General features: G+C 56.3%; 2 protein-coding genes across 4 annotated transcripts; both read left to right on the forward strand.

Annotated features, from left to right (window-relative positions):
* Positions 1-491: 491 nt before the first annotated feature.
* Positions 492-17,830, forward strand: PGAP6 (post-glycosylphosphatidylinositol attachment to proteins 6). Of its 3 annotated transcripts, none has more exons than XM_039560461.1 (13): positions 492-591; positions 4,655-4,832; positions 6,349-6,556; positions 6,635-6,768; positions 7,119-7,384; positions 8,549-8,868; positions 9,591-9,684; positions 10,259-10,382; positions 11,050-11,186; positions 13,070-13,248; positions 14,051-14,197; positions 14,587-14,703; positions 15,157-17,830. In XM_039560461.1, the coding sequence occupies exons 1-13, from the start codon at positions 495-497 to the stop codon at positions 15,451-15,453; spliced, it is 2,298 nt and encodes a 765-aa protein (XP_039416395.1). In that variant the 5' UTR covers positions 492-494; the 3' UTR covers positions 15,454-17,830. The 3 variants fall into 3 exon arrangements, with proteins under 3 accessions (XP_039416395.1, XP_019137315.1, XP_019137316.1); XM_019281770.3 differs by lacking the exon at positions 492-591 and adding an exon at positions 923-1,040; XM_019281771.3 differs by lacking the exon at positions 492-591 and adding an exon at positions 923-1,040 and having other exon boundaries at positions 6,668-6,768.
* Positions 17,831-18,489: 659 nt separating this feature from the next.
* Positions 18,490-21,434, forward strand: MRPL28 (mitochondrial ribosomal protein L28). The gene is made up of 5 exons (XM_039560589.1): positions 18,490-18,832; positions 18,939-19,091; positions 19,795-19,929; positions 20,536-20,622; positions 21,035-21,434. Exons 1-5 carry the CDS (start codon positions 18,545-18,547, stop codon positions 21,116-21,118), a joined length of 747 nt encoding a protein of 248 aa, XP_039416523.1. The 5' UTR covers positions 18,490-18,544; the 3' UTR covers positions 21,119-21,434.
* Positions 21,435-25,939: the final 4,505 nt, after the last annotated feature.

Here is a 25,939-nt window from a genome sequence, read left to right on the forward strand (position 1 = left end):
CAGAGAAGGCAATCGGACTTTCCAGGAACCAGTATAAAACCACCCATGAGTTTGAAGGGCTGAGCGTCCCCAGTGCTTTCCCGTCTGAGCGAGGGCACGGTGTGCTGTCCGGTTATGACCGAGCCATGTGAAAGTTTGTGATTTCAGCTTAAACTGATCTCAAATTACCACCTTCCTCGGCCTTCAGAGCGCTGAGAAGCAAACCCAGGAGCACCATCGGCACCACCCCCGGGCTCTCTCCCCCGTGCCCGGGATGCTCCGACTCGAGAGGCGCATCCCGGGGGCTCCCGGGATGGAGCGGGGCGGTGCGCTCCGGTGCGAGCTCCGGCCCCGCGCACCGCCGGAGCTCCGCGGGTTCGTCCCTCCCGGTTCGTCCCTCCCGGTGCGGGGGGGCGGTGCCGGGGGGCCGGGCCGGGGCGGGGCGGGGCGGGGCGGCGGAAGCGGCGGCGGCGGCGGCGGCGGCGGCGGCGGCGCTGCGGGGCGGGCGGGCGGCCATGGCCGGGGCAGCCGGGCCGCCCCTGCCGCGGCTGCTGCTGCTGCTGCTGCAGCTCCTGGCGCTGCCCGCCGGCCGCGGCAACCGCACCGGCCCCGGTGAGTCCCGGCGGGGCGGGAGAGGGGGGATCGGCGGGGCCGGGGGGCGGCCGGCGGGGTCCCGGGGGGCAGAGGCGGCGGTGGGAAAGCGGCGGGGTGATGGTGAAGGGAGCCCCCGGAGCTGCCCCGGGTCCCGCAGCTGCTGCCGGGGTGGATCTGCAGTGACTTTGGGGTGTCTTCGTGCGTTCCCGAGGGAGTCGGAGGCTCTTGAGCATCCCCGGGGAGCAGCGCTTGTGCCGGTCCTGCAGAGCAGTGGGAGGTCAAGCTAGTCCCAGATGGTTCTGCTGTTGTTTTCCTTCGGTTTGCCTTGTTTTCTGGTTACTTTACTTCCAGGGCATGCAGACGGATGGATGAGAGCGGGGCTTTTGGGAGACCGGTGGGTCTAAGGTCCCGCGGGGATTGTGCCCCCCCTCCCCGGAGCTTCTGTGGCGGTGGAGAGGTTTGGGGAGGTGAGGTTGTTCACCTGCTCACCCCGTCACGGAGGTCGGCTCGTTCTGCCCGTCCTGTCCTGTTGATGATGGTTGTCGCTTCCTCACAGTCCGCAGAGCGTGCGGCTCTCGGGGAGCCACGGGCGAGATGGCCCCGTGCCCCAGGCCCACCCTGCTCTGGCATCCTGCTCGCTGGGTTCCCAGCCCTGGAGAGCTCCCCTGCGCCTCAGGTGTGGTGCTGGGTTTGTCCCGGCGCCGTCCCGCCGGCCGTGGGAATGCCTCGGTCGGGAATGCCTCGGTCGGGAATGCCGCGGTAGGGTTACGTCTGGGCGCTGGCAAAGATCAGCCTCTCCCCAGGGGAGCGAGGGGTCCCTGTTCTGCAACATTTGTAGGAGGATTTTTGACCCAGGATAAAGGATTTCTGTTACATTGTAAATGGGCAAACATCCTGCAACATGGCCCAGTCTTTTCTTGAGTCAGGTTCATCATCAACTTTGTAGCTTTAGACAGCGTCTGCTTTGAAATGAGGGCTTCATCCCTTTGATGGGAAGCCCTGTGGAACCCGCAGTCAAGGTATTATTTCCTAAAACTACCATGAGATCATCTTTGGACAAACAAACCCGAGCTGTAGCAGGTGACTCCTTAATCTGAAATTGAAATAATGTGTCTCCTCTGTGCATCAGGGATTCTACCACGTTCTGTTCCTTGTCTTAAAACACTTTTGTTTTTTGCATAATACGTTTGAAATCTGCTTGTGCGAAATCTGTATGGAAGAGGATGGAAAACAGCATCTACTGGACAGGTCTCTTGCTCTTAAAGCTTGTTTCACATCATGGAACAGTCAATTGGGACTTTCCAGGTGTTGCCATGCTGGTGCCGAGCAGACTGAATAGACGGGGATGGACACAAACAGAGCACAGCACATGCCAGAGAACTCTCTCTTGATGCAAATGCACTGCCAGAGCACACGCTTTGGCTGCAGTGACCTGTCTTTCAGGCTTTTCTGTGCTGATGTTCTGTTTATCTGTGGTATTTCCTTGTCAGCCCAGGTGGAGGGTGGCCTGGGAGTGACATACCAGCTTGCTGGTGCAGCTCTGGGTGCCCAGCACAGCCTGCGAGCAGGGGCTCAGCCCTTGGCACCACAAGAAGCTGTTTGTCAGTGGACTTTTTCCATAGCCCCAGCTGGTGCTTACCTGGTGTCAGGCAGTGCGTGGGCAGGGCAGATCTGCCTGCTCTGACCTGGTAATGCTCTTGAGCTCGCTCCACGTAATTGACCAGTCCTTAATAAAGAGCACTGCTGATTGCAGGAGTTTTTAATTTTGCAGCTGGTCTGCCCTTTCCTCCCCCAAAGCCACACAGAGCGAGCTCTGGCTTGGTGAGGACGTGCAGGGCAGGTGATGACCGTGGCTGACAGCTGGTGGGGTTGGGGCAGATTGTAGGTTGTCTGATGGGACCTGTTGCAGGGAGAAGGACCAGGGCTCTCCCAGCTCTAATCACACTTTGTGTCCCTGCCTACCCTCATCCTGTGCCCAAATGTCTCCATGGACTGCCAGAAACGAGAGTGCCAAGCACGCGTGGAGTGTGCTGGGGGTACAGACACCACTGATGAAAGCCTGCTCCTTTCCATAGCCCCAGTGTGGGAAATGTCCCCGGGCTGGCAGGGATCACAGCCAGCTCTTGTCTGCAGTACCCACGCACTGCGCTGGCGTTTCGGCCAGGGAGCATTGGTTTGAAAAGCCCCTTTTGTGGTGTCTGCTCCTTGCTGGCCTGGAGAGCAGTGTGACCCCGGCATGGGGACTGCAGTGGGACAGCTCTGCCCACAGGCTGTGGCCTCTTGGCCATCCTGCTCAAGGCTCACTTTTCCCTACGGCCTTTCCCGACTCGGTGGCTCTGCTCCCTTGGCTGGCCCCCACGGGTGCGTGGCTGGGGCAGCCCCTGCGGCAAGGTCAGGCAGCCGCACTCTTCCTCCAGGAGGAAATCCTCCAGCTGCCTTGTGTGGCTGGTATTTCTCGCTTTTCTGTTTCCTCCTTTCCCTGCTGGGATTGCAGGATGCCCGCAGGCTTTGGCTTGGTAGGTTGCCAGGGAGTTAAACCCATGATTATCGTTCCTGTCTCCTTGCAGTGCTGTGGGTGCAGGCCGGCGAGCGTCCTCCTTGGGGCATGAATAGTAGTTCCTGCTAGGATTAGATTCCTCCCGGCAGGAAGTACGTCCCAAGGATCTTGTCCTGCCTGAGGATTGTTTTCCTCTTTCTTTGCCATCTTTCTTACACAGAGTTGGGTCCTCTGTGTTTCCAGCATGACCCTGTGCAGCATTGGAGGAAGGCAAGTTAACTGCTATTCTATGATAGAAGTGAAGAATCTGCCTCTGAAAGGTGCCACAGTTTCTCCCCACACTGGGAATTCCAAAGTAGGAAAGGAGCAGCAGGAAGCACTCCGCAGACGTGTGAAAACATAACCTTCTACCCCCTTGCTGAGTGTTACCTTGGTTTTGGATGGGCAGCATGGCCTTGGCCCCGCTGTCTCTGTGCAGTTCTAGCCCTTTCTCAACTGGTGTGATGCTTCTTTTCCAGCCCTGAGTTGCAGTCTGGCTGGTTTGGTTAATGTATCATTTTGCTGGGGGTGATCTGTAGGTGTACAGCTGAGCAGAGGGATGGAGGATCTAGTTAGTCCTGATGGCACTTTGACTGAGTAGCTGTTGTTTTCTTGCCTGCCCTTTCAGCCTACCCCGGGGCTGTTCTCACTATCCCAGCAGCCTTTCTTCCAGCTAGGAAAATCTTTAGGCTTTAGAAGGTACGTCTGAAAGCAGAGTTACATTTGCAGCACATGAATTTTCATAGCATCGTGTGTCACAGGAAGAAAATACCTGTGTCCTGAACTGGGTAAATGCATAACCACAGAATGGTTTGGGTTGGAAGGGACCTTTAAAGATCATCTCATGGGCAGGGACACCTTCCACTAGACCAGATTGCTCCAAGCTCCGTCAAACCTGGCCTTGGACACTTCCAGGGTTGGGGCAGCCACAGCTCCTCTGGGCACCCTGTGCCTCCTGACCCTCACAGGGAAGGATTTCCTCCTAACATCCAATCTAAATCTCCCCTCCTTTAGTTTAAAATCATTCCCCCTGTCCTTTCACTCTCTGCCCATGTAAAACATCAGCCCATGTGCTCAGCAAAAGACAAGGGCACAGCTCTTGCCTCTTGGCACCATTAACTGCTGCTGGGGCACAGGGCAGCCCTGTGCTGCCTGCACCCATCTGCTCTGCACTGTGCCCTAGGGTTTCCTGCTGCCTATTCCATCACCTTTCCTTCCGCCATCAACCTTTCCTCGTGACCTTTTCCTCCTCCTTGGTGTCTCTGGTGATCTCTCATCTTCAGGGCACGTCTCTCAGAGTGTAGTTTAGGCATCTGTTAGTGCTCTCTGGTTCAGGGTGATGGTTTTATAGCAGGAGTGTGGGTGGCTCTGGCTGGAGGTGCGTGGATCACCACATATCTAATGGGACTGGAATGAGAAATCAGGGACACAAAGTGCACTTTTCCAAGAAACATTAGGCCTCCTGTGTGCTTCTGTGGGTGGATAAAGCCCTGCAGCCTGCCCCCAGCAGCCCCCCTGCCAACTGCTGTGCTCTGTCCCTTCCAGACTCTCTGTATGTCTCCGAGTACTTCTCTCAGAGTGCACAGAAGCTGTCCTTCTACAGCTGGTATGGGAATGCCAAGCTCTTCCACTTCCACGTGCCAGAAGACACTGTGCTGCTACGTTGGCTCCTGCAGGCATCCCGGGGGAAAGGCCCTGAGTGCACCAGCATGGAGATCACTGTGTATGTATGTCCCTGTGCCAGGGCTTGTCCTTGTGGGCTTCTTGTCCCCTTGTCCCAGTCACTCGTGGCTGGGGCTGGTTGGTGGTGGAGGCTGGGCCCTTCAGTTGCGGGAGCTGTAGTTTCTTCATGCAGTAGCACTGAATCTGTGTTTAAACCTGTAGGAGTGTTTTATGTTCATGTTACCAGTGGCTCTGGGGCTGCCTCTCTGGTGTGGTGTCCAAGAGACCCCTTAGGACACTGGAGAGAGCTTCACAGTGAGGCAGATGTGCTGCTCAGAGGTGCTCCTGGCCTGGCAGAACCTGCACATGGTGCCAAAGGATGTGGCAGGACTACAAGGAACTTGAGCAGACCTAAACTGGTTGGAGATGGGCAAACTGCCCAGTAGATAAGAACTGAGGAGATCTTGGGGCACTTTTTGAGGGGTGTGGCTGAGTGTGGAGCAGAGGTGGGAGAGGAATGTGGTGTCCTGTGGATACAAGAGCATGTGAAGATTGCAAACTCAATCTCAGGGAAAGAAATGCTGCTTAAAGCAGTACTTGACTTGTTGAAGGATTTGAGGTCAAAAACTTGCCCAATTTTGAGCTTTATCTTTGGAGGACATCAAGCTTCCTCAGCAAGTTATGCCCATGGAGTCACATGGGTCTCTAGCACCCGTTCCACAGAGATCTGGGAGTGACTGAAGCTGCTTGGCTTGTGCTTCCCTGGTCTGTCCTGGGCAGAGACTGGCGCTCTTAGTTGTTCCTGAGCAGCCTGGCACAGATGATCCTCCTACTTTCTGCTTCCCAGAAAGGTTTCCAGTAGTTTGGGGGCATGAGGGACAAGGCAGCAGCTAAACAATAATCCAAGAAGTGATGGCTAACCCAGATAAGCTCCAAGGGGTAATAACATATCACCTGTCATGTTTGCTTGCTGGACCTGTTGCAGTGCAGTCCAAAAGCAATCAAATTAAATGCCAAATTGACTGAATAAATATCTCCCATGTTCCTTAGCTGTGTGTGTTTCTGCTGCTTCAAATGCTGGGCTTATCTGGAAAGCAGAAGTGCTGCTGTACTGAAGTCTGTAATATGGGTCTTCCTTGGAAAGTGCCTTTTCAGTCTGTCTGTCTGCCTTCCTTAAAAGAGGAAACGCGAAGATGCAGATCTTAGCTAGAAAATAAAAGGTCTCTGTGGACGATTTTCCCTATATGGGGCATTTGCTGATGGTTATAAAGCAGTAGTCTGTGGGTGGGGCTTAGCCTTAGTAAGTGTTGGAAATTTGCTTACAGGCTTGATGGAACCATGTAAATCTTAATCAGCTGCCAAGTGAAACCAATCGCTAAATAAATCCTGGATAAACTAATAGCAGCCAGTCCTCACCAGAGGAAAATGATAACTGCACTTGAAAATGTGGGGTTTTCAGCCTGCTCCCTTTCCAATCCCAGGCCAGCCAGGGTGTCCCCTAGTTAGTTTGTATCCCAGGTTAGCTTGCCAGTGTCCCTACATCCCTGGCTTTACTCAGACCATGGTTTCTCTCGTAGGCACTTTCGCCACGGAGCCCCTCCCGTCATTAACCCGCTGGGCACTCGCTTTCCTGCCAATGCCACCGTCCGTCCCTCCTACAACATCAGCATCACCCTCAGCAGTGCTGTGCAAAACACCACCTTTGTGAACGTCACCACCCCTGCTGCTGGGGACTGGTTCATTGCTGCCCACCTGCCCGAGGCTGCGGGCAGGATTGAGGTGAAGGTGAGGGTCCTGCCCTGCGCTCTGCCCCGGGTGTGTCATCACAACCACGGCTGACTCCTGTGCTCTCCCCTCCTGCAGGGTTTCTCCACTCCATGCCCCTATATGTTCCAGGCAGATATGTTTGTGCTCAGACTCACTGATATGCCTGTCCTGGAGCCTGGTGTCCCCATGCCACACACCGTTGTCTCGCCTGCTAAGCCACTGCATGTCAAGTGAGTGGGAGCAGCGGGTGGGCAACTGAGGGCATGGCGGGGTGGGATTTCCCACATGAGCTGCTTAGGGGAAAGCCAGTGTTGTTCCCACATGGGGCTGAAGCTGGGGGGTCTCTGAGCTTGCTGCTCAGAGTGGTAGGGTCTGCACGGGGAGCACACGAGCACCCTCCTCCGACTCTTCCCAGCTGATCACAGATTCAGCCGCAGAATTTTAGTTCTTCCAGATGTTTGCCTTGGGAAGGATTTTCACAGCACCAACCAGGGCAGTCTAGTTCTTGTCACAAAGCCCTGGGGACCTGGCTTGTGCTAAGAGTAGAAGCTCTGCAAACTGCTGCCCCCTCCTCCCGCAGGGTCTTTGTTCCCAAACACGCTTCAGGGATGCGGTTCCAGCTGAGCAGCTGCGTCACCAGCGAGCAGAGAGCCTGCAATGTGCGGGTGCTGCTGGGCTCCATCACCCTGCCCCAGTCCTTCCAGAGGAGCCTCACCTGCACCGGGAGCATCAACTGCAGCCTGGCCCTGGATTCGCCCCCCTGGGAGAAGTGGCTGCAGATCATGGTGGAGAGTCTCGGCACCACCAATGCCAGCGTGTCCCTGGAGATGCTGGCTTCTTTCACAGGTGTGAAATTCCATGTTCTTTAGCTGTAAGGGAAGGACCAGAGGGAACTCTGTGTGTGCTGTGTCTTCCTTGGGTCTCTGGGTGCCTGGCTGTGGTGGCCTATGCTCCCCAGCATGCTGGTTGCCTCCTCTTGGAGGCCCTAATTTTTGCTTTGAGGTCTAAATTGAAAGGTCCGGTGTTCACCCCAGAGAGGCTTTTGCTAGAGCTGCCTGTTTTGGAAACACCTGAAAAGTTCAATGTTATTTTTATAAAGGTTGGTTGGGAAGCAGTGGCTGGCTTAAAATCTGGTGGGGAAAATAGCTTTGGGTGGTAGACCAGACTAAGGCTATGTTGACTACTAATTGGCCAAGAGCAGGCTACAGGCAGGAAACCACCTCACAGAGGTTTTCTTGGGGAAATGTCTGCGGTTGTTGTAAGGGGATGTCACCATTTCCAGTGGCACCTTGTGGCTCAGGTGGTCACAAGGTCCCTGTGGCTGTGATAGGCACCTTTGCACCTATTCCATGACCATAATCCCTGTTTGACTGCTGGAAGGTCACCAACTAGGTACATTTTTAAAGTTTTCTTCTGCTGGGGGTTCTGCTACCTCCTCTTCAAAGCAGAGCCTCATCCTGTGTGCTGGAAGACCTGGCACTGGCAGCAGAGATCTTAGAGGGTAGCACTGGTGTCTCTGGGAGCAGTGGACAGCTCCAGCAGTGGGAATCCAAGTGTCCCATTCGGCTCCATCTGCCACAGTGTGATGTGCCCATAGCTCCACTGGGTTGGCTTCTCCCTCCTGCTCAGCTTTGTTTGCTCACATATGGGGATCTGGGAGAGGCTTTTGTGCAGCCTGTGGCTGTGGGACAGCTGAGTGCTGAGCTCTGCTGCTGGTGAGTGAGCACTCCCTGGGCACATTGACAGTGCTGTGTTATCCCTTCTTCTCTTCCCCCTTCCCTGCAGCTCCAGGGTGCTTCCACCCACTCTACCACTGTCTGGCTCCCTTCAGTGTCCCAAATTGTGGGTGGTCCCCCTGCAAAAATAGTGCCTCAGGGACAGTTCATGCAGGGCATGAACCATCTGAAACCCCCAGTTTGTGCTGTCCCTTGGAGCGCTGGAGCTGCTGGGGCCCTGCCTGGGTGAGGTGCTAGACCTGGCTGTGCTGATTCCTCTCCTTTTTTGCTCTAGTTTGCAGACCAGGAAGCACCAGTTCTTTCCTTAACTTCATCAGCCTAAACCAGAGCCAGGCTGGTGCCAGACCAGGAGCAGCAGGCAGCTCTGCTCCAGCTGCTGGAGAGGCTCCACACAACGTGTCCAGCCAGCGGAGCTCCTGCCTGCAGAGCCAGCCCGTCGTGAGGGAGGACCTGGACGTGGTGTCCGTGCGCTACCGGCTCTTGAACGGTCCCAGTGTGCCCGTGAACTCCCTGTCCCCCACCGTCCTCCTGCTCAACCTGAACACGGGCATGGACAGCGGGGGATCGCTCGTGGTCAATCTGCTGCTTAACAAGGTGTGTAGGCTGAGGGACAGCGCTGTGTGCCCTTGGCAGGGCTGTGTCCCTGCTCCTGGGCTGCATGCTCCAGAGGTTGTAGGTACCAGTGGGACTATTTCTCTTTTCGTTGTTACAAAACACTCCGAGCCTGTTTTAGCTGCTTCCAGCGTGTCCCACCTGCCAGCTCCAATTCAAATGCCACAGCTTGTGGCATGTTGCGGCAGTGACGCAGAGGAGACAAAATGGAAAGCAGCTGCAATGCCATCTTCTCCACGGGAGCCTGGCACCTTGCCACCGGGAGAGGAGGCTGAGCAGGGGAACCCAGGGATGTTCCTGTCCAAGTCACTGATTCCCAGGCTCCTTCAGTGACATCCCCCCACCCCCACCACCACCAAAATCAGCCCCCTGAAATTCCATGAAACTTTTTGAGGGCTGGAGCAGAGCTCAGCCCTGATGTTCTGCAGACTCTGACTTGTGCCACCCTGTGCTGGTGCTGAAATGATGTGTGAGTATCCCAGCTTTGGGGCAGCTCACCAGGGAGGGTCCCCCAGGAGAGTCTCTTGTCTCTTAGTCATGACACAACACAGTGGCAACACGGGGTCAAGTGAACCAGAAACCTTCTGAATTGATGGGTGGCTTGACCTGCAGGATTTATTGTCCCATGGGCACTGTGGGAGACAAATGGTGCAGGGGGATGGCATCGGGGCACTCTAACATGGGACAATGCTCTGTTTGCACAGACGTCTGTGAGCCTGGCCAATGCCACCGTGGTAGCCTGTGTGAGTGCTGCTTCACCAGTGCTGTCCCTCAACGCCACACAGAACTGCAGCACAGGTAGGAGAGATGCTGGCACTGCCACCAGCTCAGCTATGTCATCTCAGGGCTCTGCTTTTAGACCTGGAGAGGTATTAACAGACTCAGGACCTCATGGAGTGTCCCAGAGAAACCGGTTTTGGCACAAACCCTCATGAGGTCTTTGTGCTGGCACATTCCCAGGGTGCTGGGGTGCAGGTGGTGGTCTGGCACCACCTTTGGTGGTCTTCCACCAAAGGAAGGGCTGGTTACCAGCTGGGGCTCTTCCAGCCTTGTTGGCAGGAGGTTTGGGGATGGTGAAGATACTGCTGCTGTGCAAAGCAGCTAAGCTGTGCACTGGAGGACCAGCCAAGACAACAGGCTGTTCCAGGTGCTCTGTGCTGCTCAGACATGTACCAGGAACTGAGATGAAAGACAAAACTCAAGAAAAAGGGTCTTGGGAGCAGGGGTCCTCTCATGTGCCTGGTGCCTCCTGAGCATGGGAGCAAGGAGCCACAGGAGGCAGCTGATTCCTGTGTGGTCAGTCTCAGCCTGGGGTTGCTGTGGGCCCTTCTCCTCAAGCCCTGGCACATCACAGCACCCTCTTTTCTTTCAGCTTTTTCCCAGGGCTACCCTCTGAGTGTGAGCACGTCCTCTGGGGAAGCGATGCTGATTGTCCTGTACCCACAGACTGATGACTGGTTCCTGTCCCTGCAGCTCCTCTGCCCCAGGGGACAGGGGTGAGTCTGGATGTCATCCTGCTACATCCCACTGCCCTTGGCTTGTGTGAGCAAACCTAACTCCCTGTCCTCATGTCCGGGCTGTGGGCTCCTCTCACCTGGTGGCGGTTGAACTGGGGCTGGAGAGGGACAAGGAGGTGGGTGGCCCTGCTGACATGCTCCCTTGTGAGCACCCAAGCTGCTTTGATGCTGAGCTGGCACATCTCATGTAGACTGCAGATGGTAGAGCCTGCCTAGGTGAGCTTCCCCTTCCCCAGGTGGATTTGGAGGTAATAAATTGGGAAATAATTGCTGCTGTTACCCTTCTGGGAGGTCTCTGAGATGCAGGCAGCTGTACCCGAATTCCTGCAGTTTACCTTCTTGCTGGTTTCTTGTGTAAGGAGCCAAGTGCATGATGCAAAACAGCACTGGTGACACTGGTCCTGAGGACAGTCATGGGCACCAGGGTCTGCCATGGGGGTCTGAGGAGAGCTGGCACCCACCTGGATATCAGTCTGGCAGCCCAAGTGGCGAGGGAGCAAACTCTGCTCCTGGCTCTTGGGAGGGATGGAGCAGCTCCCCAACCACCAGGGAGTTGCACGCAGGAGCATGGCCTGGCCATCAGGAGCAGGGCACAGGGCTGCCCCAAGGCCTGTGGCACCAAGGGGACCTTGGGCTGTGCTTGCAGGGACTGTACCAGTGCAGAAGCCAAAGTGACAGTGTTCGCGTACCTCACGCCCTGCTTCAACGACTGCGGGCCCTACGGGCAGTGCAGCCTCCTGCGCAGACACGGCTACCTCTATGCTGGCTGCAGCTGCAAGGCTGGTGAGTGCCTTCTCCTGGGGAGCTTTGCCATCCTCCCCGAGGGGACAACACAATTTAGAGTGGTGGTGTTTGGGTGGGGGAGCCTGGGGTCTGTCATGGCTGGCAGTGTCACAGTGCCTGGGGAAGCAAAGTTCTGGAAGCACAGAGCAGCCCAAGGGTGATGGGGAATTGGGATGAGGACAGCTTGGAGTCCCCCAGGGCTTGGAGAAGTGCTTTTGAGCATCCCCAGAGAGATCAGGGTGCCTGAAAATGCCTGTGTGAGAGCCTGTGCCTGTCAGGGAGGTTGGCTGTGTAGGTTCCTGGTATGGCATGTGATGAGGCCGGGCTGCGGTCCCTGTGTGTCTCCTGCCAAGAGCCTTAGACTCGGAGGTGCCCCTGGAGGAGGAATATCTGTGTCAGCTCCTAATTATCTTAATGACCTGGGAAGTCTGTGGCGTAGGGAAGATGAGCTCTGCTGTGCCTGCGTGGGTCTGTGTACCTGTTCTCAGCAGGACAAGGCAAAATGTGGTTCCCTGCTGCTCTGGGCCTGAGCCAGGACCTCCCTGCTGCAGTGCTGAGGGTGGGTGAGGAGCGAGATGGGGAGCAGCATCCCAATTTCCTTGAGGGCTGCCAGGTTCTGGGAAGCACAGAGCACCTTAAGGGAACTGGGGAATCAGGATGAGGACAGCTTTCTGCTGAATCACTCCGAGCAAAATGCCCCATCTGCATATTTGTGACCCAGAAATAAACTGGAGAGAGGAGCTTCCCTGGGCTCTGCCTGGCAGGGAGCCAGCACACAGGGCAGAGCTGCTGCTGTGAGTTCCAGTGACTCTGGAATGGGATGGGTGCTACTGTTAACTCTGCTCCTTGACCATGGAGTGCCTGCACACACCCCGGCTGCCCTGTGGCTGACCTCCTTTTTTCAAAAGGACATGGCCATCCTAATCTTTATTTTAAATAATTTAAATAATTTTAGAAAAGAAAAGGCAGATTTGAGTTCATAGAGATTGACTCAATTCAGTCCCTGGTATCCAGTCAGAGGCTGAGAGTTGTGTTTTGTGCCAGGCACTGTCCTTTAGGAAACATTCACTCCCACTCTCCTGTGCAGCCCTGGATGTCACCATGGGCTGAGGCAGTGGGTTTGTTCAGCCTGTGGAAGAGAAGCTGGAGTGGGACCAGTCACACTTTCTGCTGCCCACAGAGGTTACAGGGACCCTGGAGCCAGCTACGCAGGGTGAGCACAGGGAAAGGGCAAGAGGCCACAGACATTGGCTGCAGCAAGGAAATTTTCACCTGAAGTGAAGAAGATGCATGTTTTCCCCTTTCAGAGCTGTTCATTTTTGCACACTTTCCAGGTCTCCATCCTTGGATATATTCAAAAGTCTGTTGGGGAAGGTCCAGAGCAGCCTGACCTGGCTCTGGGTCTGCCCTACTGTGACAGCTGGTAGGAGAGGAGCCCAGTGGCTGCCTCAGTGCTGGGGATCATTCTCCACTTGATTCCTGGGATCTGTAGGGATCTTGCATCCAACTTACACCATCATGTGAAGCATCTGAATCTTGAGTGCTTGATGTTCCAGCAGCAAGTAGCATGTGTGCTGAGTTACTGTAGGGATGGAAAGTACCAGTCTGGATGTAGGATGGCCTCTGCTACATGGAAACACCCTGGGGGAATGTCCTCAGGGCAGCCACAGGGCTCTGCTGGGGTTCTGCAGCTTCCCACAGCAGAGCATGCAACGAGTAATGAGACCACCCTGAGAGCAGGAATGTGACAGACTGGTGGAGAGAAGGCTCGGGGACAGTCTGGGTGTGGGATTGCTCCTTCTCAGCAATTCTAGGCTCCTGCTGGGTACTGTGGGAGGACAAGGCAGGGCCTGTGAGATCCACAGAAGCCTCTCTGTCCACAGGTTGGGGCGGCTGGAGCTGCACGGATGACACCAAGGCCCAGACCGTGGGTGCACAGAACTTGGCCACGCTCCTGCTCACCCTGAGCAACCTCATGTTCCTGCCCGCCATTGCAGTCGCTGTCTATCGCTACTACCTGGTAGAGGCCTCTGTCTACACCTACACCATGTTCTTCTCCACGGTAGGGACTGCCTTGTGTCCCCTGACACCTCCCCCTGAGCTCTGGGAATGCTGCACCAGACTGAAGCCCTTGATGGAGCAGCCCATCCTGGAGCTCCACAAGGAGCTTCTGGGATCATTGGACAAGCACCTCCATGGACACGTTGTAGAATCCAAGAAAGCTGAAGGGTTGGAATGGACCTTAAAAATTACCTGAGTCCATGGACAGGGACATCTCCCACTAGACCTGGTTGCTCAAGGTCTTATCCAACCTGGCTTTGAATACTTCCAGGGCTGGGGCATCAACAACCTCCCTGGGGAACCTGTTTCGGTGTCTCACCATGCTCAGAGTCAAAAATTTCTTTCTAATATCTAACATAAATTTTCCCTCTTTCAGTTTGTACCCATTAGTCCTTGTCCCATCACTCCAGTTCCTGAGAAGGGTCTCTCTCCAGCTTCCCTGTAGCCCCCTTCAGACACTGGAAGGTGCTATGAGTTCTCCATGCAATCTTCTCTTCTCCAGGCTGAACAGCCCCAACTTTCTCAGCCTGTCTCCATAGGGGAGGTGCTTCAGTCCTCTTGTCAACTTCATGTCCCTGCTCTGGACTTGCTCCTATGTCCTGCCCTTTCAGAACTGCTGGGACGGGGTAGGGTGCCTGCTCTCACCTGCTTTCCATAATGCCACAGTGGTTTGGTGGAGCTTCCTGGAGCCACTGCAGGAGGGATCCTGCCTGTGGGCTGAGCCTTCTCCTGCCTCCCCTTCCCAGTGAGCCATGTGGTGCTGCTGGGTCCATGCTGACCTTTGCTTTTGTCCCTGGCCGCAGTTCTACCACGCGTGTGACCAGCCAGGCGTGGCTGTGATGTGCATCATGGACTACGACACCCTGCAGTACTGCGACTTCCTGGGCTCCGTGGTGTCCATCTGGGTCACCATCCTGTGCATGGCCCGTGTGAAGAAGATCCTGAAATATGTGAGTGTCAGGTGACCCCACGTGGCCAAGCCAGACCCAAGCCAGCCAAGCCATGAGTGGCCACGCTGAGCCCTCTCACCGCTGTGTTTTAATGACACAGCTGGGTGACAGAGCCTGCTTGTCACCCAATGCCACCCTGGGTTGTCTTGTCCCAGGAGTTTGGCTCGTGGACCTGTGTGCTTGTAGGGGCTGGGCCTGAAGATTTCCCCTGAGATTTGGGGTAAAGGTTCGTGGGTTCTGTGGTTTCCCCTTGAAAGTGTTTTTCCTGACTCTTGCATGGATGCAGAGCTGAGTAGCGAGAAGAAGAGGTCCTCCTTGCCTCTAGCATGTCTGGCTGTACTCTCTCAACAGATGAGCTCCTGACAGTAGTGGTGGTGTCTCTTTTCCAGGTCCTTTTCGTCTTGGGGACCTTGTTAATTGCCATGTCCCTGCAGCTGGACCGCAGAGGGGTGTGGAACATGATGGGTCCCTGCCTCTTCGCCCTTGTCATCATGGTTACAGCGTGGGTAAGTGAGGGCAGCCAGGCAGGACCTGCTGCCCTTTGCTCCCCATGGGGAATGGTGGCGGTAGAGCAGACCCAAGGCTCCAGCCCATCCACAGGCATGCCTTGGTCACCCTGAAACATCCAGGTGGAGGGGGCAGGGCAAGGGATTCACTTTCCAGCCCTGCAGTAGCTGAGGAATCCCCTGGTTCTGGGTCTCAGACCTGGAGCTGCAGTGCTGTCCCGAAACATGGGCTGTGGCTTGGCCCTGGGCAGGAGCTGTAGCCTCTGCACTGGGCTCTGGTGCCACAGCTGGTGGGGAGATTTTGCACAGCAGAGGTGGGCCCAAGCAGCAGGGGGCTGAATTCCTCAGGGACAGCAAGCACCCTGGGAGGTTGGCAGATGCCCTGGGGTCCATTTCCCCCCTGCCTAAGCCTCTGCTTGGCTGCTCAACCCTCGTGTGCTCTGACCCCCCCAGGTTCACCACGGAGCGAAGCGCAGGCACTGTTACCCCTCCTCGTGGAAGCGCTGGGTTTTCTACCTCCTTCCAGGGATCACCTTGGCTTTCATTGCCATCTCAGTGTACGCTTTCATGGAAACCAATGAGAACTATTTCTACACCCACAGCATCTGGCACGTGCTGGTGGCTTGCAGTGTCGCTTTCTTGCTCCCTCCTCGGGACAAGCATAAGAAGCCCTGGGCCTGGTCCCAGAAGCTCACGTGTCGCTATCAGATCTGCCAGAACGACCGTGAGGAGCTCTATGCTGTGACCTGAGGTGTCCTGATCACAGGGGTGGAGGGATGGGGAAGCTGCTCTTGGCCGGGGCCGCCCCTTGCACGTCAGACGTGCTTGTTTCCTGGACAGGAGGGCGCAGCATGGGCTGGGTTTAAAGATGAAGATGGTTTGGGCTGGTCTTGTGGAGAAAGTTTGGGGCCACCTCTGCTTTTCTGCTGGGGTGGGGCAGGCTCTTCATGGTTCCACATCAAAGAATAGCCTGTCCACCACCTCCCCATAGCCCTGGGGGAAATCGCCAACCCTTCTTCCCCCGCTGCTGCATCCATGAGGCTTGGGCTTAGCCCATGCTGAGCTGGAGCCAAGGCTTTGGCTGCTGGGCTCTTCTCTGCACCCCGTCCTGGTAGAGGATGTGGGACAGGGACCTCCCCTGCCATCCTGCAGTCACCACTTGAACCCAAGAGAAGAACACGTTTCTTCTGTTCTGGGGAGCAAATGCTGCCCTTGGTGCTGATGGGAAGGGAGGGAGCTGATCCCAACACGTGCTGGGCTCTTGGCTGCCATCTCCTTGGGAGTCTGGAGCCTCTCTCCCTTTGAAACAGGTGCTGCTGCTCTTACCCAGTCCTGGTTCTGTGGGGAGGAAATGAGGCTGGGACTTGGGCCCTGGATTCAGGATCCGACCCAGCAGGAATGTGAAAATCCCCATGTGGGGACATGCAGGAGGCAGCAGCAGCATCTCAGCCAGAGCTGTGAAACCCACAGCAGTGCAGGGTTTAGTCTGAGTTTAACTTCAGCTCTGGAAGGAGCCAGGCTGACGGTGTTCAGGGATTCACTGTTTTCCTCCTTTTGGGGGGTTTGGCACGGGCAGGGCTCTGTCTGGGGCAGCGCAGGTGCTTCAGGGTGGTGCCTGAGCTGCTCCTCCAGCCTGCTGTGCCTCAGAGCCTGGATGTACTGCAGGGTCCTGAGGCCACAGCAGTGTCCCAGGCCAGCCAGGAGCATCACTGGGGGCTCCCCAGGTGGCCACGGTCTCCTTTGCAGTGTGTCTCACCTTAGCCTTACTCTAGGGCACGCAGAAAGCAAGGGCAGAACTTGGCAACCAGGGAAGTTGTCTTTGCCCATCCTTCTTCTACAGATAAGGGCTCACCTACATCGTTCCAGCTGTGCCAGCCCAGTGTGTGCTGCTGGGAGCCCCTCCTCAGGTGGCTTTGGGGAGGAAAGAGCTTTTAATGAAGGATTTGCCTCCTCGGGGTTCTTTCTTTGCTTTGAAGAGCATCCAGCTCAGCTCTGCACTTTATCCCTCTGCCTCCCCTTCCTCTGCAAAGTCTCCCTTTTTAAGCAGGCACGGGACAAGTGAAGGACACTTGTCCACACCCAGCAGTGTCATCCCCCCCACCCGTGTCCCCTGCGTTTCTCTGTGCTGCTGCCATCCAGGGCAGCACGGCAGGAAGGGGGACATGGGGCCCTCAGGGCTTCCTCCAACTTTCACCACTTTCAGGCACTTTTTTTTCCCCTGTCTCGGTTTGCACAGCGGTGCTGAGGCCCCAGCACTGTGGCAGGCGACTGCCACTCCTTCACAGCCGTGCCGTCCATGTCGGGCTGCAGGTGGGACCCAGGTGCCACCAGACTGGTCTGGGTGCTGCCAGTGTGGCCCAGGTGCTGCTAGTGGGACCTGGGTGCCACCAGTGTGACCTGAGTGCTGCCAGTGTGACTTGGGTGCCAGTGGTGCAACCTGGGTACTGCCAGTGTGGCCCAGGTGCCCCCAGTGTGACCTGGGTGCCACCAGTGTGACCTGGGTGTCACCAGTGTGACTTGACTGCCGCCAGTGTGACCTGGGTGCCACCAGTGTGACCTGGGTGTCACCAGTGTGACTTGACTGACGCCAGTGTGACCTGGGTGCCACCAGTGTGACCCAGGTGCTGCCAGGGTGGCCCAGGTGCCCCCAGTGGGATCTGGGTGCCACCAGTGTGACTTGACTGCTGCCAGTGTGACCTGGGTGCCACCAGTGTACCTGGGTGCTGCCAATGTGACCTGGGTGCTGCCAGTATGACCTGATGCCACTGATATGGCCAGGTATTGCTGGTTATCATAGAAAGCAATAATTCCTCATCGGGCCTTTCCCTTCAGGGATTTCCATGCTCGAAGCAGGAGAAGCTTTGGGGCAAGAAATCCCGCTGACATGATTGTTTATTTTGTGTTTGATCGTTAATTTTTGCTTTGCCCCCTCCCTGCTGACCAGGCCTTGGTGCCTGCAGGAGGGAGGGTTAATTATTTTGGGTAAAATCTGAGCAAATTCCTGTGACTGGGGGAAAAAAAATGGTTATTTTTTTCTTTGCTGTTAATACCTGTGATTATTTTATACGGTAAATTTTAAAGCTTACAGTTTTATAATTTAATAAAGGTGACGGTATTTGCGGGCAGATGCCTGGTGGCTTCAGTCACACAACCTCAGGGCTTGAAGGGGCCTCTAGAGATCATCCCATCCACCCCTGTTGCCCAGGCAGGGCCATCTGGAGCAGGAGACACAGGAATGTGTCCAGGTAGGGTTTGGAATGTCCCCAGGGAGGGAGATTCCAGCCTTCCCCAGGCAGCTGTTCCAATGCTCTGCCACCCTCCATGGGAAGAAATTCTTCCACACAGAATATCCTGATCCACGGATCATCCAGTCCAATTCCCGGCCCTGCACAGACACCCCAACAACCCCACCCTGTGCCTGAGCATTGTCCAGACGCTCCTGGAGCTCTGGCAGCCTCGGGGCCATGCCTATTCCCTGGGGAGCCTGGGCAGCGCCCAGCACCCTCTGGGGAAGAATCTTTCCTTGGTATCCAGCCTGACCCTGCCCTGGCACAGCTCCAGCCGTTCCCCCGAGTCCATTGAGGTGGAAGTCCACGTCGTTTAGTTCAAGCCCATCCCTGGTTCTGTCTCTGGGCACCGCCGGGAGGAGCCGGGGCCACCCTCGAACCCTCTCCGGTCTTGGCGGGGACGAAACGCGGGCGGGGCACGGCCCCTCCCGGCCGCCGTCGTGCTCCGTCCGCGCCAGCCAATGAGCGGTGGCCGTGGCCGTGCTTGAGGCCGCGCGGAGCGGAAGCGGAAGCGGCAGCGCCGGGGCCGGGGCGGGGGCCGCGGGGCCGGAGCGATGCCGCTGCACCGGTTCCCGCCACGGCTCTGGGCCGCGATGCGGATGCGGGAGGGCATCTGCGCCCGGCTGCCGCAGCACTACCTGGCCTCGCTTCAGGACGACACGCCGCCCACCCCCGTGCACTGGCAGCCGCACGGCCTGCGCTACCGGCGGAACCCGCGCACCGGCGAGCGCGAGCGCGTGCAGGACGTGCCGGTGCCCGTGTACTTCCCGCCGGCCGCCAACGAGGGGCTCTGGGGCGGCGAGGGATGGATCCGCGGCTTCCGCTACGCGCGCAACGACAAGGTGAGCGCTGCGCCCTTCCCCGAGCCCGGGCCGGTGCCACCGGGGCCTGCTGGCAGCGGCCGCCGCCTCTCCCCGGGGCAGCCCCTGACGGCCGCGCCGTGCCCAGCTCTCCACCAGGCTGCCCAAGACGTGGAAGCCGCAGCTCTTCGAGCGGCAGTTTTACAGCGAGATCCTGGACGCCACGCTGACCATCACCGTCACCATGCGCACGCTCGACCTCATCGACGCCGCCTTCGGCTTCGACTTCTACATCCTCAAGGTACGGCCCGCGCCCGGCGGGGCTCCCGGCCAGGCAGGGCTGTGCCCACGGTGCGCCATGGGCGGGCAGGCAGGGCATCCTAGAATTCAGGCGCAGAAAATCCCAAGTTGGAATAGGCCCCCAAGGATCATCGAGTCCAGCTCCTGGCCCTGCACAGACACCCCAGCAACCCCACCCCTGTGCCTGAGCATTGTCCAAATGCTCCTGGAGCTCTGGCAGCCTCGGGGCCGTGCCCATTCCCAAACCTGTTCAGCGCCCAGCACCCTCTGGGGGAAGAACCTTTCCCTGATCTCCAGCCTGACCCTGCCCTGGCCCAGCTCCAGCCATTCCCTGGGTCCTGTCCCTGGCACAGGGAGCAGAGATCGGAGCTGCCCCTTGGCAGGAGCTGCAGCCCCTGCTGAGCTCTGCCCTCAGTCTCCTCTCCTCCAGGCTGAACAAGTGCTGCAGTTAATGTTTTAGCACAGCTCTAATGCTCCCAGCCTTTAATACCTTCTTGACTGGAGCCCTTGATATTAAAACTCAGACGTGTGATCAGATTGTCTCCAGAACAAATCCGACAGACCCTTCCCCTTTCACAGCATGTGTCCTGGAGCCTCTGCTGTGTGTGGATAAACTGCCAGTGCTGTCAGTGTGCTGGGAGACTCCTGTGTTCCCTGGCAGCTGGTCCCTTGGTGTAGCTTAACCCCAGGCTCCCTTTCTCCAGACTCCCAAGGTTGACATGTGCTCCAAGCTCGGGATGGATTTGAAGCGGACGATGCTGCTGCGCCTGGCCCGGAGGGATCCTGAGCTGCATCCCAATGATCCAGCCAGGAGAGAGGCCATCTATGACAAGTACAAAGTGGGTTCCTGGCCTGCAGTCCCTGTCCTGGTGTTTGCTGCTTGGAGGGTCACCTGTCATTGGTGTTGGTGCTCCTGTGCTGAGGGATGAGGGTATGGGCAGAGAAAATATAGACATCATCAGGTTTTTCTTGTCTCTCTGTGGGCTGCTAATTTTTGTACTCATCATTTAGGGACACAAGAAGCAGTATTTTTGCTGTGACTGAGGCCAGTGAGAGGCTGCAATAAAAAACAGTAAGAATTTGTGCTACCCCTGGAAGGAGGAGCCCAGAGTGCCCATGTGCTGTTCAGTTTTGTGCAGCTGGTGGTGGTTGCCAGCGTGGAAACACCACCAGCACCCACAGTCCGCGGAGTTGTGCTGAGAAACAGCCCCAGAACTACATAAAAGAACTGCAAGAGCAGACACAGCTGATCAGAGAGCAGGACCCCTGCTAAGGAGAAAGGAGAGAAGGGAAGTGGACCTTGGGTATTAGAAATGCGGGAACAGTGCTTTAAGATTTGTCTGTAGTAATGCTCCCACTGGATCACATGTTTGTGTCCTGGGCATAGGGAGGATTTGCATCTTGGTCACCTGCAAAGACTGTGCTACCTTCTTTTTTTATCACAGGAATTTGTGATCCCAGAAGAAGAAGCTGAATGGGTTGGCTTGAGTTTGGAAGAAGCCATCGAAAAACAGAGGCTCCTGGAAAAAAAGGTGAGTTCCTGAGGCAGTGCTCAGCACTGAGGTGTTGTGGCTGCACATCCAGCTTCTTCAAAGGATGTGTTCACCCACGTGCTCCAGTACAGCTCTGATGGCAGGCAATGTGAGGAGGGAGGGAAAGGAAAAGGAAGGAAGGAAAGGGATCCTTGGGGGCTACTGATGGTTCTCATCTGCTCTCAGAACTGGGGAAGCTGCTGATTGTCCCACACAGGTGCCTGCCCTCTCTGAGGGAGGGTTACAGAGCTGAGCAGTAGCTGTGGCACAACAGGTTGCCTTGTTCAGCCCCTCAATAAAACCCAGTCACATCTTCCTCTGCCAGCAGTCCCTGGGCTCCCCACTGCACCTCCCCTTGTTGCTGCTCATGTTCACTACCCTTTTAAGTGGTTTATCCTCTGCTTTGTTACAGGACCCTGTCCCACTCTTCAAGGTGTATGCTGAAGAGCTCGTCAGCCAGCTGAAAGAACAGCAACAGGCAGTGCAGAAGCAGTAGAAGGAGAGAAACCTTGGGAGCAAAAGCCTGCTGCAGATAAAGCAGTGGGGTTCAGGGGCTCTGCTGTCTGAGCCACGCTGGTGGGGAAGAGGCCACGTGAAAACCATGTTCCTGAAGTGTCATGACAGCCTAAATTCAGTGAGGACCTGTTCCTGTGGTCTGAGGAAAGAGTTTCTGTGCTGTGGCTCTGAGAGTTCTTGTCAGACTGACTCAGTGTAGAACTTCTGCCTGTAGGAGCAGTTGGCTGCTGTGGAGAGCCCACTTGTGATACAAAATACGTATTTTGGTATTAAAAGCAGTAAGCTTCTCTCTGATACTTATCAGTGTGTTGTAGCAGGGACTGTGAGACACAGTGTAACTCAGATCAATGCCCGGCTTCATCCAGCAGAGGTGGTTGTGCCCCAAAAGTGTGACCCCGAACCCCTCAGCAGGTGGGGCTGAGCTCCCCAGCACAGCTCGCTAACCCCTGGGTTACAGCCCTGTTTCTGTTGTAAGTTGGTGACTTTTAAATCTTCTGTTTTGTAAAAATGTAGCTGAAGTGGGTGTTGAAGCCTTTGCTGCTGTCTGGTGACAAGGGATTGCAAAGCACTTGCCATAATTACAGGCTGAGGAACAGCACTGGGAGTCCCTGGTGTTGTCTGGAAGCTTTGTGGTGGTGCAGTGAGTTTCTGGGTGGATCAAAATCAGCCTCACCCCCTTTCCCCTCAGCTCTGAGGTGAGGGACAAGCACAGAGCTTGCAGGCTGAACCTTGTGTGGGTTGTCTCTCTGGATCATTGCTTGCTCCTGGAAGAGGCTTTTCCTTACCCCTGTCTTGGGCTTCCCTCTCTCTGCCCATCAGGGCAAGTGCACTGCCTTGGTTTGTGAGCCACAGGACTGATGAGAGAGAAACTGGGCTTGTAGAGCAGCATGTGGCTCATCCCCTCTGCACTGGAATGGAGCAGGACCACAGGGGAGTGGAGATTGCCAGTGCCTTGAATGTCTGGGGGAGAGGTGGTGCAGAGGCAATCACTGGGTGAGCACAGAGCCTCCACAGGGCTGTGCTGGGGGTTGGGTGAGGGAGGTGGTAGAGTTGAATATGATCCAAACAGCAGCATTTCATGAAAACCAGACTTCTCTGCTGCTCTTTAGGACAGAGATGGGGTTGGAGTCCTCATAAGGGGTATCTGAGCCCGCAGGGAGCCTGGCACAGGTTGGTAGGGCTGGTTGGGACTGCCAGATGGGGCTGTGCTGTTTTTGCAGGGGCACAGGGGGAACAGGCTGGGTGGCAGAAGCTGGGATGTTTCCAGCCTGCCTGTGTGTCCCATCCCCAGCAAGTCCAGGTTCTCAAGAGCAAACTGGCACAGAAGGTCATATTTGCCTAATTAATGACTGTGCAGCTAGGCCAGCACAATGACATTTGCTTATCTTCTCTCTCTGCTGCAACTGAGCTGAGTGGGAAGCTGCTGCCCAGCTCCTCGGGGACCCTGACACTCTGCCCTCGTTAGAGATAATTAGCTGGGACAAGCTCCTTGTTTGACAGCTCTGCTCATCATTAGGGCCAGCGCAGCTCATGCATTTTAATGCAGCTCCCAGCAAAGCTTCAGCCCGTGGCTCTCTCGTGGCCCCCCTCCACAGCTTTGCTGGAACGTGCCTGGCCTCCCGAGCCTGGCTGGCGCCTGCCTGGATCCTGCCCAGCCCCGTGGGGGTCCCCGGGTGCTTCAGAGCTCCTCGGTGCTGAAGGAGCTGTTGGGGGTGGCCAAGGGGACAGGGAGCAGCTGCTGCTCTGTCCCTGGGGTGGGAGGTTTTGGTTCTGTGGAACTGAGGCTCTGGTTGTGTGGCCTCTCTCTGCCAAAACCGCCTGGCCTGGACCCTGAGTGGTCTCCAGAGCTGCTCATTGGGCATCTGCAGGATGTGCTGCCTTGGGAGGGCTTGGGGGGTGACAAGGGGTAGCAGGAGCTTTTTGGGGAGAGCTCCTGACCCACCGGGGGTGAGGGTTCTAAGGGGGGCACTGCATGAGCACAGCTGGAGCTGCAGGAGGTTCTCTGGGGGAATCTATTTGGGATATGGTGAATCCTGGCTTTCTCTCATCCTGCCTTTCCTGAGAAACCTTCCCCTTGCTCCTTTCCTTAATACCCATGTTGGATGTGGCCCAAAAATGTGCTCTCATGGATTACTCTGCTGCCTTGAGGGAAGCTGGAAACTGTGGACCAGGAGTGCTGCAGCCTCAGGGGAAGCAAAGCTGGAGCACACAGAGCTGCTGGGCACAGTACCAAATGTCTCGAGGTGGGGAGGGAACACCTGTGCAGCATTTGAGGTAGTTCAGGCTACAACCCCCCCTTCCAGGTTACCTCGAGGAGGTGGAGGAATAGCTCAGGCCCAGTGTTAGACCTGTCCTGCTTGTACGGCACTGGCTGCAGCTGGAGAGTTTGGTGCTGCTTGAGGGATGGTTTTTCCCTGTCTAGGTGGGCTCAGTCTGACAAATAATGGTTCCTTTGCTGCCCTGACGGGGGGGGGATCAGAGGATCTGGTAGTTTGCCATGACAGCATGTTCCCAGGAAGCCACAAACGCCACAAACCCACGGGTGCAAGTAGGGTGCTGTCAGCCTGAAGTTGAAAACCCACCCCTGAACAGGGGAAGGGCCTGGCTACCAAGCACAGCTCAGACCGCAGCACTGCCTCAGGCTTCTGCAAAGGTCACCAGCCTCCTGCTCCTGGCCCAGAGCCAGGCACAGGCACGTGGAGCATTGAGAGGATCCAACACCAGGCTGGCAGCTGGCAAGGACGTGACAGCCCCCAACAAACTGCCAGAGAGCCCTGCCCAGGGTCACCTTGGATCTGGCAGTGTTAGGCCAGGTTGGGATAGCAGTGCTTGGAAGTGGGAATGGTGAAAAATTCTCAAGACAGCAGTGGAAGGAAGGTGAATGAGAGGCTGGGAGAGGCAAGTGTGCTGTATCAACCAGCAGCACTGGGAAGTGAGAAGGTCAATCCAGGACTGAGGGATTCCTGTTTAATTAATTCCTCAGGTAACAAAAACATGCCACTCTCTTTCACAGTCCCAGCAAGCCACAGATATGGAACTGCCCCTTGGAACATGAAATTTGGGCCCATGTTCTGGTTGTGGAGGGGGTGTGGTAGGGAATCATCCCCAAATGCAACACTGAAAAACAATAAAGCAGAGAAAAATGTTAACTGGGGAAAGCATCCAAGCTGGAAAGGCCTTGGGTGGTATGGCTGGACTAATCCTGCTGTTTGGGACTTGGTGGTTCTGAATTCTGGTGTTTGCTGGTATCTGGAAGCAATGTTTGAATTTTGCCTGTCTCACTTGTGATTCCCAGCAAGTTGCAGTCACTGATCCAAAAACCAGCTTGAGATTAAGGCTCTGCTTCTCAACAAATGTTTTCTTACCTGTTTACCTTCATGAATTAAACAGCATTTTCCTTGTAAATTCCTAACAAGCCCCTCTGTATTCAAACAAAAGGGGTATTTGGGGAGCAATAGCAAAAGCAGCATGTCCTTTCCTGCTGGTCTTATAGGTGTAGGCCTGTCTTTCCCTCCTGGCTTGGAGCCTCTTGGTTTGGAATCACTGTTCCAAAGGGATGTGACTTTTAGGAGTTCTGTGAATCAGCCCAAACCTGGTGTCAGCACAGGTCGAAATGTAGCCTGAAAGTCATCCCCCATCCTATGGCATTAATCAAGGAGACATGAGATTTACAAACTCACTTAGACAATTTCAGCAAATCCTTTCAAATATCACCGCAGTGTTTGTTTTGAGATCCAGAGGACACCATTCCTTCCAGACAGCTGGTCTGGGATGCTCAGGCTGTTGAAGCTGGGAGTATGTGCTGTGCTCACCCCCACAGCTTTGCTCTCTCCCTGGAATTTGCTCTGGGGATGAGGAAGTGGCAGCAAAGATCCTGGTGGTTCTGCCTGTGAGTGACAAATCATTCTGGATTTTGGGGATCAAGATGGAGCCACGCTTGTTGCAGAGGGAAGGACAGGAGACCATGGGTAGTGATGGCAGAAACACTGGCTGGACTTAAGGAAAAACTTCCACAGGAGGGTGGTGCAGTCCTAGGACAGGGTGAGGCCCCGAGTGACCCACTGGAGCCTTGCAGCCAGCCATGCTCGGAGCAGGAGCTTGGCCTGAGACCTCCAGAGGTCCTCCCAACCTCACTGTTCTGTGCTGCAGTTCCCCCCTGCAAAGCAGCCGGCAGGGAGGGGGGTGAGTGCTGGTCTGAGGAAGAGCAGCTCCCAGGTGCTGGCGGGAGGGGAAGGGCAGGAGGGGAGGGACTCCAGTAGCTCTGTTCCCTCCCTCCTCTGGGGTATGGACAGTCACCCTCCCGCCTGAGCTCCTTCTGCGGCCACGTGCTGTGCTATCTCCTCTCCCACCTGCCCAAGCAATTCTCGTGTGCCAAAGCATCACCTCCAGGAGAGGTGGCTGCAGGCAGGGAGGGCAGGGTGGAGTGGTTGGCCACATGCTGGATCACCTGGAGCCCAGGGAAGAGGAGCAGCAGACAACGACCTGGCTCTGTGAGAGCATCCCTGGGGCTGCCCTGGGGCTGTCAGCCTCAGGTGCTGGCTGGCCGTGGCCAGCAGACGGCCCTGGTGGCTCTCCATGAGTGACTGCTGGCTTTTCCAGCCCTGCTGGTTACTGACACACTGCTCATCTTGGCCAGCTGCCCCAGCCCTGGAGGGGATGACGTGGGACGTGGCATGGCCAGTTGTGTCAGGGCAGAGCTGGTGGCCTGATGGTGGCCGGGGTCTTGGGGGACAGCCAGGTGAGACCAGTCTGCAGCCAGGCAAGGTCTGATTGAGCCTGAGTGGAGAGGGACATGGGGGTT

This window comes from Corvus cornix, chromosome 14, assembly GCF_000738735.6.
Source record: "Corvus cornix cornix isolate S_Up_H32 chromosome 14, ASM73873v5, whole genome shotgun sequence".
Taxonomy (NCBI): Eukaryota; Metazoa; Chordata; class Aves; order Passeriformes; family Corvidae; genus Corvus; species Corvus cornix.

What these genes read in the sequence shown, in the direction of transcription:
- PGAP6 (XM_019281770.3), top strand. Translation starts at nt 938, where the DNA reads ATGGATGAGAGCGGGGCTTTTGGGAGACCGGTGGGTCTAAGGTCCCGC. An exon ending in CGGTGGAGAGGTTTGGGGAG is followed by an intron (nt 1,041 to 4,654) that starts GTGAGGTTGTTC and finishes TGTCCCTTCCAG; the next exon opens with ACTCTCTGTATGTCTCCGAG. An exon ending in TGGCTGCAGCTGCAAGGCTG is followed by an intron (nt 11,187 to 13,069) that starts GTGAGTGCCTTC and finishes CTCTGTCCACAG; the next exon opens with GTTGGGGCGGCTGGAGCTGC.
- MRPL28 (XM_039560589.1), top strand. Translation starts at nt 18,545, where the DNA reads ATGCCGCTGCACCGGTTCCCGCCACGGCTCTGGGCCGCGATGCGGATG. An exon ending in CCATCTATGACAAGTACAAA is followed by an intron (nt 19,930 to 20,535) that starts GTGGGTTCCTGG and finishes TTTTTATCACAG; the next exon opens with GAATTTGTGATCCCAGAAGA. An exon ending in AGAGGCTCCTGGAAAAAAAG is followed by an intron (nt 20,623 to 21,034) that starts GTGAGTTCCTGA and finishes GCTTTGTTACAG; the next exon opens with GACCCTGTCCCACTCTTCAA.